The sequence below is a fragment of the Coffea eugenioides genome, chromosome 1, assembly GCF_003713205.1.
Source record: "Coffea eugenioides isolate CCC68of chromosome 1, Ceug_1.0, whole genome shotgun sequence".
Lineage (NCBI taxonomy): Eukaryota > Viridiplantae > Streptophyta > Magnoliopsida > Gentianales > Rubiaceae > Coffea > Coffea eugenioides.
In genome coordinates this window covers 46,142,208-46,154,988 of record NC_040035.1, presented here as the reverse complement: position 1 = coordinate 46,154,988, position 12,781 = coordinate 46,142,208, and the positions used below count along the sequence as shown (strand labels likewise).

Here is a 12,781-nt window from a genome sequence, read left to right as displayed (position 1 = left end):
TTTTTTACACCCCCTCTGTGGAGGCCAATTGTGTATTTGTCTACTTCGACACTGTCTTAGAGAACGATCCGTGGTAGTGCTTGGAGAGGGGCCTTCCCCAGGATTCGATCCCTGGTCCTTTGTATAAGGGGTCTTGGGGATGGCACTTGGTACCACTTGAGCTACCTAAGACGATGCCGATGTGGACAAATACACAATTGGCCTCCACACCCTCATCCCCCCAAACAAAAAAAAAGTAATGTACCTAACGAATCAAGTCGCTTGCAATTGTTCATGATTCAACTCGGTCAAAACTTCAATTCAGTTCGAGCCAATTAAGTTGAGATTGAACTCAAACTCAAGCACAAAGAAATTGAGCTCGTTAGCCTTGCAAATCATTTGATTTTATGTATGCGTGTGTGTATATATTATTTTATTAGTAAAATTATATATATTCTTAATATTTTATATTTTTTAAAAATTATTATTTTATTTATTTTTAAAAGATAAAATAATTATTTTTTAATTCTTTTAAACTTGAGTAGACTAAAACTCGAGTTGGAACTCCACTTAACTTGAATTTGAGATCGAACTCGAGTTTTAACGTTATATTGACAGTTCGTCGAAGTTGATAAAATTAAGTCGAGACTCGACTCAACTCGATTAGGTAAAAATTTAATTCGATTTGACTCGTTTACAGCTCTAACTGTAGTGATTTGTTGTATATGAAGTAAAAAGATAATTAGAAAATATATTTACGAAAGATGTAAAAAAATTTTGAAAAAAAAAAATTACAATCCAAACAAGGTTTAATTTCTTCAGTTGCCAATACGATCGTTGGCATGCGAACACACAACACCGAGTAATTCACTGTAAACGTTTTAGATGAGACCATAGACCAGAAAACCATTTGATTTCACCCGCATGCATATTCATTGCCGCTTTAGATGGATGATGTGGGGAACTATATAAGGTACTGGAGTTCTTTCCTATGTTTTCTTGTAGCTTATCACCTACAGAAATTCTACCCGTCGTCGCCAGACTAGTATTTACTCTTATGCGATTGCATACACTCTGGAAGTTCTCTGCTGACTACTTATTATTTCTAAAGATCAGCACGAACAACTGCACCACGTTTTTGTTCTTCTAATTTTTTGAGATCGCGCCTGATCATGTACTATCTCTGTTTTTAATTCTATTCAGTCACCAATGTGAAACCCAATAATTTAGATGTTCTGAGTTCCAATCTATATATATATTTTCACATTTTCCTCCAAAGCTTGAAGATTATGGCAAAGGGGGAAAAAATATCGAGTCAAATCACAAAATGCATGATTTCTGCCACTTGCTTGGAAGGATGTTCTCGTCATTTACTAATACTAATAAAAGAATCGCAATTTGAAGTGAAAATTTCACAAAAGAGACGGATTAAATTTCGCACAAGAAGAGAAGGTTAAAAATGAGAGCTTATCAGCTAATGTTTGGCCATAATTCAACAGACGGATTAGCTAGGCTAGCTAGACTAGCTGTTTTAGGTGATTTTATTTTTTTATTTTTGGTCAGAATCTATATTTTTTTTTATGACAACAATAACATTTGTATAATGAAGAGGTGATTTTTGGTTGGTAGCTGAGCCGACCTGAATCAGTCCTCTCTGAGATGAAGTGAGGTAAACTCCCGTGTCCGAAGTGAACCTCCTTGTCCGAAGTGAGTGGCGGGGCTTCTCCCCTGGAATCACTCCGACGATCAAGTTAGTAAGGGAACGAGAGAATGCTAAAGTATAAGCAAATGAACAGTGTATGCTTACTTGTTGGGAGTGTGTCTGGGGTATTTATAGAGGGAGAGTAGAGGACAAAGCGGAGGGCTTATGCTGGTGGGACCCACCCTCTGGTCATTACGGCTCTGTCCCGTGTCAGGAGGTCTGACTCTGACACTGTAGCCGCCTGGACAGGGTGACGAGGAGTCCTTTGCAGTAGTCATTAAGTGCGACAGTGCTTTTCAGATAAAGCACTGATCCCGGATGATGTCAGGTGACTTGCCTCGTCCGCGTGCAGCTGAGGTGGAGGTGCCGAGGTCACCTACACGGTAGACTAGGGATCCGGCCGAGCTTAAGGGATATCCCCGAGGCACGGGTGAGCTCTGATGTCGGACGAGGTGAGGTCACCTCGGACATGCGGGGCGGCCGAGGTGAGCATCCTCAATAAGCCCCCCAAGCCTCGGGAGCTCCGGGCTAGGGAGGTTCCGAGGCTTTCTTGTGCCGAAGTCGTAGAGAGCCGGAGTCCCGAAACTGCCCCGGAAGATGCGGGGACGCGACACGTGGACGTGTCAGTTGACAGGACGTGGTCACTGGTAACCGTCGCGTCGTGAAGTAGTGGGACGTTTCGTGCAGAGGGTGTCAGCTGAAAGGACGGGGTATTAATGAGGAGAGAGGGAGGCACGACGTTTTGAATTCGAACGTGGCCGTCCTTTCGCATTCTTGCCGCCTCTTCGGATTCTCCCCAAACCCTTATAAATAGGGGGGGTCCCCCTCATCGCACTTCTCACACCTTTCATTTTCATCCGAGACCCGCAAAGTTCGCGAGCGTAGCCGAGGTCAATATAGTAGCCGAGATCGGAGTAGTAGCCGAGATCAGATCCGAGGTCATCCACTTCGTCCAGTTCCGTAGGCAATAGTAAGTACCCTTCTTCTTTCTTATTTCGTCTTTCACCCATGGCCAAAACGGCTAAGACCCACAAAGAGACCATAACTCCGAGCCACCTGACCGAGGTGAGGCCGGATCCTGGGGAAGAAGCGACGACATCTAGTTCGGAAGGGTCGACCCCGAGTTCTGAGAAGGGATCAACCGAGGCGGGAGCCAGTGGGGCAGCCTCGGAGTTGGAGTCATCCGAGATGAGCGAGGGTGGTTCCGAGGTGGACTACAACGAGGAGCTCGGCGCCGAGACACCACACGACGAGGACGCCCTGGAGCCTGTCGCTCCCGAGGACCTAGCCAACATCGACTTCGGCAAGATGCCGAAGTTTAGAAGTCGCATCCGAAGAGATAGGGCCGTGAAGGTGATGAACAAGTACCCTTTCCGGTCGGGGTACGAGATCATTCCGGCCGGAGCTGATGACTCAGCCGAAAAGCCCCCCTTGGGCACAGTGGCCATCTATGTCCAACAGTTAGAGGCCGGGCTGAGGATGCCCACGTCAAGGTTCTTCAGGGACTTGCTTCGTCACTTCGGCGTGAGGATTACCCAACTCGCCCCGAACGCGATCCGCATCATTATAGGGTTCGAGATGCTGTGCCGACATCAGGAGGTGGCTCCCTCTGTCGACCTCTTCCGCCGATGTTATACCCTTAAGGCGCACGGGACAGACAAGGGATGGTTTTTTGTCAGCAACCGGAACAATGCCATTCCGAAGTTGGTGGTCGGTTCTCCCAGCTCGATCAAGAATTGGAAACGCGACTTCTTCTTTGTGTCCGAAGTGGACTTCCCTAGAGGTTTCTGGTGGAGGCCAATCAAAGCGAAGGCCGATCCTTCCGCTGGGGATGCCAAGGAGGAGGACTTCCAGAAGCTGATGAGGTCGGGACTTCGGATATACAGTCTGGACTACCCCGAAGCCGTGCTGGTTGACGGGGGAATCAGCCGAGCTTTGCTCCGTCCTGACAGAGCTCCCTTCACTTCCACCAAACTTAAGATTCCTTGTAATTTTCTTTCATAACTTTGCTTTCACTTCGGCTAAGACATATGATAATATTTGTTTTTTGTGCAGTGACTAAACTGTCCGACATCGTCGTATCGGGCTCGTCCGAAGTGGCCAAAAGGCAGAAGAGGAAGAGCTCTGATGAGACGTCGGCACCTCCGCCGAAGAAGAAATCGCAAGGGCAGGCTGCCAAGACCTCGGCGGCCAAGAGCACTCCCACCCCGGTTGGTCAAAGCAGCTCGGCCACCGCTGCTACGGGGTCCACCTCGTCCGTGCCAGAGGGAGTTCCCCTTGGAGTTGTCACAACAGTCACACCTCCTTCTGGCCGAGGCAAGCAGCTGAAGCCTCCAGTCAACCCGGTGTCGGGGACCTCGCTATGGAATCGTTTCCATAGCCCCCCAGTGTTTCGCGGAGACGACAAGACGCACCCCGGCGGGCATTGGTGCCCGGACTGGAAGATTTCTGTCAACGACAGGTGCCAGCATCCTCGGGTCGCCCAAGAGCTAGTAATGCACTCCCCTTTGCCAAGGGATTTGGAGTTTATGAAGAAACTAACTCCGGCTGAGATGGTCCAGAGCCTCATGGTGTCCACAGCTTCCACCTCGGCCTTTGTGGCCGAGATGGCACACCGCTACTGTGCTCTGGTCGAGGAACAGGACACCGGCAAGCTGCAAAATCAAATCTCCAAGTTGGAGAAAAAACTGTTGGTGTCCGAGTCCGAGAAGGCCGAGCTCGAAAGACGGCTTAAGGAGGCCGAGGTGAGAGATGAGGAGGCCGCGGCTACTATGAACAGTCTCAGATCGGCCCTCGAAGAGGAGCAGAAGAGGGGGGACGAGGTGAAGAAATCCCACGAGCAAGCTCTCGAGGGTGCCGGAGCCTCGGCCGTAGACGCTTTTCGGAAGTCCGAGGCCTTCATCAAGGACCTCGGCCAACTACTTACGCCTAACTTCATGTTTGGCTTCACATCGGCCGTTGACGAGGCTGCGGCTCACCTCCCCTCCGAAGTCTTGGAGTCTCTGAAAAACCATACCAGCTATAACGAGGACTCCAAGGAGCTATGCGATCGGATGGCCGAAGGCATCCAGGCGGGAAGGAACTTGGCCGAAGTCCAGGTCGAGTTCAACAAGTGGTTGTCCGAACTCGACGAAGTGTTCGAGGAGGTGGAAGTGGAAGAAGCTGGAGGAGAGGACGCTGAGGGAGACGAAGCCGGAGGGGACGACGTCGAAGGAGACGTCGGCAAAGAGCATGGAGATGAACTTCACTCCGGCGGAAAGGAGGCCGAAGAAAAGGATCCCCGGGAGGGAGCCAAGACCGGGGATGCAGCCGATACGGGGGTTTAGGCTCGTAGGCTCTAAGGGGGTGGCCGAGGTGAAGTGTTGAGCAGCACTCAGACCTCGGCTTTGTATTTTTTGTAACACCTCTGTTGAATGAAAGTCTGTTTCTTCTCATCTCAGCTCTTTAATTTCTTGCTTTGCTTTGACTTCATCCCTTGCTTGTCCCCCTTATTTTTTGATAGCGTAATACCGATGTTGAAGAATAACACAATTTCCGAAGTCATAACTTGATTAAAAATTCAAACATAATACAATCTGAGGTTCTCGGCGTGCCAAGACCTCGGCACTAATGAGCCATCTCGGTAGCTTAACTTACAATATCCCTTAAGATTAGACTCGACAACCCGGTAGGGGCCTTCCCATTTCGGACACAGTTTGCCTTGGGGCTCAGCTCGGCTGATCGAGTTTTTTCTCAGAACCAAGTCTCCAGGTTGGAATCTACGATGTTTTACGCGGGCATTGTAGTAGTGTGCCAGTGTGTTCTTGTAAGAAGCTATCCGGGCTGAGGCGAGGTTCCTTCGTTCTTCGACGAGGTCGAGGTCCAGCTGCCTCTCTTCGTCGTTCACCTCGGCGGCATAGGCTGCCAGCCGAGGGCTGGGGGTAAGGATCTCAGCCGGGATGACCGCCTCGGCGCCGTAGGTCAGGGAGAATGGGGTCTCTTGCGTCGCTGACCTCGGCGTGGTTCGATACGACCACAGGACACTGGGGAGTTCCTCCACCCAAGATGACCCAGCTTGGTGTAGTCGGGTCTTGAGACCATGCAGGAGAGTTCGGTTGAAGTTCTCTGCTTGACCATTGGCCTGAGGGTGGCCTACCGAAGTGAAGTGTTGTTTGATGCCGAGGTTCTCGCACCAAGTCTTGAATGGGTTCTCGGCAAACTGTCTCCCATTGTCCGAAATGATGATCTGAGGTATGCCGAAGCGGCAGATAATGCACTTCCAAAAGAATTTTTGAATGGCCAGCCCTGAGATGGTCCGAAGTGGCTCGGCCTCGACCCACTTGGTGAAGTAATCCACAGCGGTTACTAAGAAAGTATAACCTCCGACGGCTTTGGGGAAGGGACCTATGATGTCTGTCCCCCATTGCTCAAACGGCCAGGGTGAAGTGATGGGGACCATGAAATTTGAAGGCTGGTGGTGCTCGGGTGCGTGGACTTGGCAGGAAGGGCAGCCGAGAACGAGGTCCTGAGAGTCTTGCCGAAGTGAGGGCCAAAAATATCCCAGGAGCATAGCCTTCTTAGCCAGCATCCTGTGGCCGATGTGAGCCCCACATAGGCCCTCGTGGATCTCGTGGAGGACCTCGCGTCCTGCCTCGGGGGTGACACACCTCAACCATGGGCCGAGGTAGGAGCGCTTATATAGTTCTCCCTCGCGGAGCGCATACCGAGGGGCTTTGCGTTGTATCTTCCTTGCTTCAGCTCGGTCTTCGGGAAGGACTCCTTGACCTAAGAAAAGGATGAACGGGGTCATCCAAGTTTCTTCAGAGTGCACGGGGCAGGCCACCTCTTCCACGTACCCTGGTTCACTCAGGACCTCCACCAAGACGGTTTTGTTGAGGTCAGAGAATGAAGTGGAAGCCAGCCGGGATAAGGCGTCGGCTCGCTTATTCTGGGACCGAGGGATCCTTTGGATTTCGAATGACTTGAAGTACGAGGTGAGTTGGTGAACTTTGGAGAGGTACCGTTGCATGGTCTCATCCTTGGCCTCGTACTCACCAATAACTTGGCGTACCACGAGCTGGGAGTCACTGCGGACATGGATTTGCTGGGCGCCGAGCTTGCGGGCTAGCTGGAGTCCAGCGATTAGAGCCTCGTACTCGGCTTCATTGTTGGTGGCCGGGAAGTCAAAGCGGAGGGCGTAAGAGCAAACCTCCCCCTGAGGTCCTTCCAGGAGCAGTCCGGCTCCGCAGCCGTCTCCATTAGAGGATCCATCGACATACAATGTCCACAGGGATGAGGTGGACACCTCGGGTAAGGCTGAAGTGGACTCCGGACCTTCCGTGAAGGTGAGCTCAGCAAGGAAGTCAGCTAAAGCTTGAGCTTTTATGGCGGTGCGTGGCTCGTAGGACAAGTCATATTCTCCCAATTCGACAGCCCACTTGGTGAGGCGACCAGAAGCTTCGGGTCGCACCAATATTTGCCGAATGGGCTGGTCGGTCCTGACCGAGATGGGATGGGCTAAGAAGTAGGGTTTCAACCGCCGAGCTGCGTGGACGAGCCCCAGCACAAGTTTTTCCACTTGCGTGTATCGGGTCTCCGGCCCGCGGAGGGCTCGGCTGACGTAGTAGACCGGCACTTGGGTGCCCTCATCTCGGATGAGCACAGCGCTGACAGCCTCGTCGGCTGCGGAGAGGTAGAGGTAGAGCTTCTCCTCGGGCCGAGGTGAAGCGAGAGTTGGTAGGTGATGCAAGTACTGCTTCAGCTGGTCGAAAGCAGCCTGACACTCCTCAGTCCAGGCGAACTGGTCAGCATTTTTCAGCACCTTAAAGAAAGGCAGAGCTTTCTCAGCTGATTGGGACAGGAAGCGATTCAGCGCGGCCAGGCGTCCATTCAGCCGTTGGACTTCTCGGATGTTCCGGGGTGGAGACATGTCATGAATGGCTTTCACCTTGTCGGGGTTGGCCTCGATTCCCCGGTGGGAAACCAGATACCCCAAGAATTTTCCCGAGGTGACGCCGAAGACGCACTTCTTGGGATTCAGCTTCATCCTCGAGTCTCGCAGGACACCAAAGACTTCCCTCACGTCTGACAGAAAGGATGAAGTGGTGAGGCTTTTAACGAGGATGTCATCCACATAGGCCTCCACATTGCGACCGATCTGATTCTGGAAGAGTCGGTTGATCAGCCTTTGGTAGGTCGCCCCGGCGTTCTTTAGCCCGAAGGGCATGGTAGTGTAACAATAAGTACCTCGGTCGGTGTAGAACGCCGTTTTCTCTTGGTCCTCCTCACTCATTCCTATTTGATGATACCCTTTGAAGGCATCTAGGAAGCAGAGGATTTCATACCCCATCGCCGCGTCGACGAGGGCGTCTATCCTTGGCAAAGGATAGCAATCTTTGGGGCAGGCCTTGTTGAGGTCGGTGAAGTCAACACACATTCTCCATCCCCCGGTGTCCTTTTTTACCATGACTGGATTGGACAGCCAGGTGGGATATTGGACCTCGTGGATCATCTTGGCCGGCAAGAGCTTGTCGACCTCATCCGATATGGCTTGGCTACGTTCGGGGCCGAAGTGCCTTCGTTTCTGTCGCACAGGTCGGGCCTGCGGGTCAACGTTGAGTTGGTGAGTCATGAGCTCGGGTGGCACTCCGACCACTTCATCCGCGGACCACGCGAAGACGTCTCGGTGGTCTTTGATCAGAGAAATCATTTCTTCTTTCAGGGGTGGGGGGAGTCCCGCCCCTACCTGGACCACTTGGTCAGGTTTCGCTTCATCCACTACCACCAGTTCCACTTCATCCCCTGGCTCCAGCCTGTTGGGCTCTTCTGCCTTCTGAGGGTCGATGCAGTCTATGGAGAGGACCGCTGGCCTCTTTTCTTCTGACCTCGGTGAGGGCCGGGGGGTGACTGCTGCTTGAATGGTGGCGAGGTAGCACTCTCGGGCGGCGCCCACATCGCTGCTTACCTCGGCCACCCCCGCAGATGTTGGGAATTTAAAGCTCAGGTGGTAGGTGGAGTATACGGCTCTCAAGGCATTGAGCGTGGGCCGGCCTATCAGCATATTGTAGGGGGAGTCTGCTTTGACCACTGCAAAACTGACAGGCACAGTTCGGCAGCGTGGATGACGCCCGATTGTTACCACCAGGGTCAACATGCCTTCCGGGTGGACGACGTGTCCCCCGAATCCCACGAGGGGAGTTCTGACAGGAGTGAGTTGCTCCCTTGTCAGCTTCAAATTTTCGAAAGTCCGGTAGTACAAGACGTCTACCGAGCTTCCGGGGTCTACGTAGACCTTTTTGACTACGTAGTTGTTGGTGAGGACTTCAATCACAAGAGCTTCATGATTGCTGGAGGCCGCAGGAACGGGGTCAGCGGGGCCGTAGGTGATGACCTCGGACAGCCGAGAGCTCGGCTCGGCCACCTCCATCTCGGCCTGGCGGTAGGTCCGCTTCCGGGAGTTCTGGCTGTCTCCTCCCGTTGGTCCTCCCGCGATGGTGTTGATCACCCCGGCGATGTTGGGGCCGTAGCCCGGTGAGCCATCGCGTGGGGGCTGCTTGTCCTCCCTACGGTCTTCGGGACCTCGGCAATGCATGTTCGTGTCCCGTCGGTCGTCTCGGCGGGGGCCCCGGTTCTCCCGGTGGGAGACGCTTCGGTTGAAGCCTCCATCCTTGCGGACGAATTGCTTCAGGTATCCTTGCCGGATCAAATTTTCGATTTCCCGCTTCAGGTCATTGCAGTCCTCAGTCTCGTGTCCTACATCACGGTGGTAGGCACAGTAGAGGTTCGAGTTCCTCTTATCTCTCCTCCCCGGAATTTCGGGAGGGTTGCGGCCGAGGTGATTCTGCCTCATCACAGCCAGGACGTGGGTCCGGCTCGAATTGAGGGGCGTCAGCTCGGCGTCCGAGGTGGACGATCTGCCTTTCACGATCCGGTCGAAGACACTTCGGCGGTCTCGGGGTTGGTTTGAAGTGCCACTTGGGCCTGGTTCACCTCGGCCAGTGTCTTTCCTCCTCCGCGGATCTTGCCCAGTACGAGATGCTTGGGCTTCTCGTTTCATGCGATTTACATCTTCACTTCGGATTCCCTGGTCCACTCTTTCCCAGAGCTCCCGAAGTGTACGGGGGTACTGCCGATGGATTTCGGTGTTGAAGATCCCGGCCACTAACCCGTTGGTGAAGGCAGCAATAGTTACTTGCTCGTTCTGGTCAGGTATCTGTACATTCTCCTCGTTGAACCTTTGGGCGTACGAGCGAAGTGACTCGCCCTGACCCTGTTGCAGGTTCAAGAGGTAAGCTGAAGTCTTTGTTATTGGTCGAGACGACACAAAGCGGTGGATGAACCGGTCTATCAGCTCATCTAGGGAGGAAATGCTCCCTGGTTCTAAACTCCAGAACCATTTCCGGGCGGTCCCGTGCAGGAAGATGGGGAAAGCCCGACAGATCACGGCGTCAGGGACGCAGTAAAGTCGGAATGCGGAGATGAAGGCGCGGAGGTGATCCTCGGGGTCACCTCGGCCGTCATAGGTGTGCAAATTTGGTAGCTTAAAGTTCGGGGGCACCATCTCCCCATTGATGTCATCCGTGAAGGGCGGAGCCCTCATGTAGTCAGAAGCCAGGCCTCCGGGACGCCGAGGTGGGTCCTCGGCTCGTTTTCCCAGTAGTCCCCGAGAAAACGCTCGGGAGATGGAGGCAATCTTGGAGGTTGCCTTGGATGAGGCTCGCCTGGAGGTGCTCCGAGATAGACGCCCATCTTCGGAGTCCTCGCCTGAGGGCACTTCAGGGGACTTCGTCGGTCTCCTCTTGGAAGACTCGGCTTTTTCTTTTCCCTGCCTCTTGAGGTACCTTCCTAATTCCTCAAAGATGTTGGGGTTGTCCGTGACAAACTCGGCCATCTTGGCGATGGCCTCTTCATTGTTAGGCTGGGTCCTTTGGGACCCATGTTCCTCAGAGATACGATCTTGCTGGGCTCCGGATGTCTGCCCAGCCCCAGTTGAGGGAACTCTTCCGCTTCTGGAGCGCGTGGATCTCATTGTAGTAGCGATCTCGTTCCCACAGACGGCGCCAATTGAAGAGGTGATTCTTGGATGGTAACTAGACCGACCTGAATCAGTCCTCTCTGATATGAAGTGAGGTAAACTCCCGTGTCCGAAGTGAACCTCCTTGTCCGAAGTGAGTGGCGGGGCTTCTCCCCTGGAATCACTCCGACGATCAAGTTAGTAAGGGAACGAGAGAATGCTAAAGTATAAGCAAATGAACAGTGTATGCTTACTTGTTGGAGTGTGTGGGGTATTTATAGAGCGAGAGTGGAGGGCAGGACGGAGGTCTTATGTCGGTGGGACCCATGCCCTGCCATTACGGCTCTGTTCCCTGTCAGGGGGCCTGACTCTGACACTGTAGCCGCCTGGACAGGGTGACGAGGAGTCCTTTGCAGTAGTCATTAAGTGCGACAGTGCTTTTCAGATAAAGCACTGATCCCGGATGATGTCAGGTGACTTGCCTCATCCGCGTGCAGCTGAGGTGGAGGTGCCGAGGTCACCTACACGGTAGACTAGGGATCCGGCCGAGCTTAAGGGATATCCCCGAGGCACGGGTGAGCTCTGATGTCGGACGAGGTGAGGTCACCTCGGACATGCGGGGCGGCCGAGGTGAGCATCCTCATATAACATAATCCACAGGGAGGAGAACTTAAAGAGGCTGAGGTTAAAATCTGATTGACTTGCTCTAATTTGCAACTTTCTTGGCCTGTTGTACAGGGTGATTGGATTGGAACTTGGATGATTTTTTTTTTTTAAAAAAAAACAACACCTGAACCCGACAAGATCTATAGATATGGAACTTGGTCAGTACATCTGGGGTTTTATATAATTATAATCGGGCTACCCAACGTTTAGTGTAGCGCAAATTAAAATAAACCAGTACTGACCCTCAAAAAGAAGGAAAAAAAAAAAAGTAAACTAGTCCTGTTTAAAAAGAAGCCCTCTTGGAGTTAGCCAGAATTGTGTCTGTTTCATTTATGGGCTTACAGAATCTACATAGAAAAAATCAATCATCATACAGTCACACTCTGCGCCGGTGTCCATATTATGTCTCAGCCAGATTTTGGCAGGAACCCATCAATAATTTGTTGAATTGCTGGGGATTTTCTCTCTTTCATAACAACACATTTGGAGGACTGCAGGCTACATCGACCTCCGACCAGAGGAGAGAAAAGGAAAGAATACGCGTCAGACGATGCAGCAGCTTAGGTTATGGTCCTCAATCAGTTGGAATGTTTGTATACGTTGATGGATTAGTAGAACTAATGGAGTGACTTCAGTTGTTGTCTTGGGAAGGATCTTTGGTATTTTCAAGTAGTTAAATCTTTCTCTGCTTGACCAGACTGAATGAAACAACCATGCATCTGCATTTTACTGCTTGGGAATTCAGCACGTGAAACCGAATAGACATGGAGATTATATCCTGTTTCCAAAAAAAAAAAAAAAAAAATCCTAACAACTAAGACGTTGTTTGAAAATTTTCATCGACACATCTTGTAATCACCATTTTATCTTACATAAATCGCATTCTTATAATATATTTTTGTATAAAAACTTCAAAAGTTTACGATCCAAACAAGTCCTAAAGATGGTATTAAATGTGGGATTGCATCTATGAGTAAAGATTGTAAAGGGAAAGCTTTGATTAGGTTCTTATTTCAAGTTAATAGGCTTTTTTCCCCTTTCCGTGATGGCCTCTTATCATTACTTATTTTTAGGTGGTCTTATCCTTCTTTTACGAAGGCCTCAGGAACCCTCTTACGGTAAAACGACACTTTTTCAACCCCTACCTGCAATACTGGCTCGATGTGTTTGGTGATTAGTACTACACAAAAGAATAAAGCAATTGACTGTGGTCTGAAACTTCCCCACGATGTTGACTCTAAATTCTAGTACAAGGTAGGTTTAGAAGAGAGCAATTGAACAATCGGGTCTTGATCCAGTGGCCAGAGAGAGATACTCTTTAAAACTCTCCCATACATTGGATTAGAGGTTCAAATTCCGCCCAGTGCATCACAAGAAATCACGGTGCTTCCTTGTTCTTAAAGAAAAAAAAGAATGCAGAGAGTGCAATAGGAATCTCCAAC

General features: G+C 51.2%; 1 protein-coding gene across 1 annotated transcript; it reads right to left on the bottom strand.

Annotated features, from left to right (window-relative positions):
* Nucleotides 1-5,240: 5,240 nt before the first annotated feature.
* LOC113773697 lies at nt 5,241-10,688 on the bottom strand. Its single transcript, XM_027318324.1, has one exon. The coding sequence runs from the start codon at nt 10,686-10,688 to the stop codon at nt 5,241-5,243; it is 5,448 nt and encodes a 1,815-aa protein (XP_027174125.1).
* Nucleotides 10,689-12,781: the final 2,093 nt, after the last annotated feature.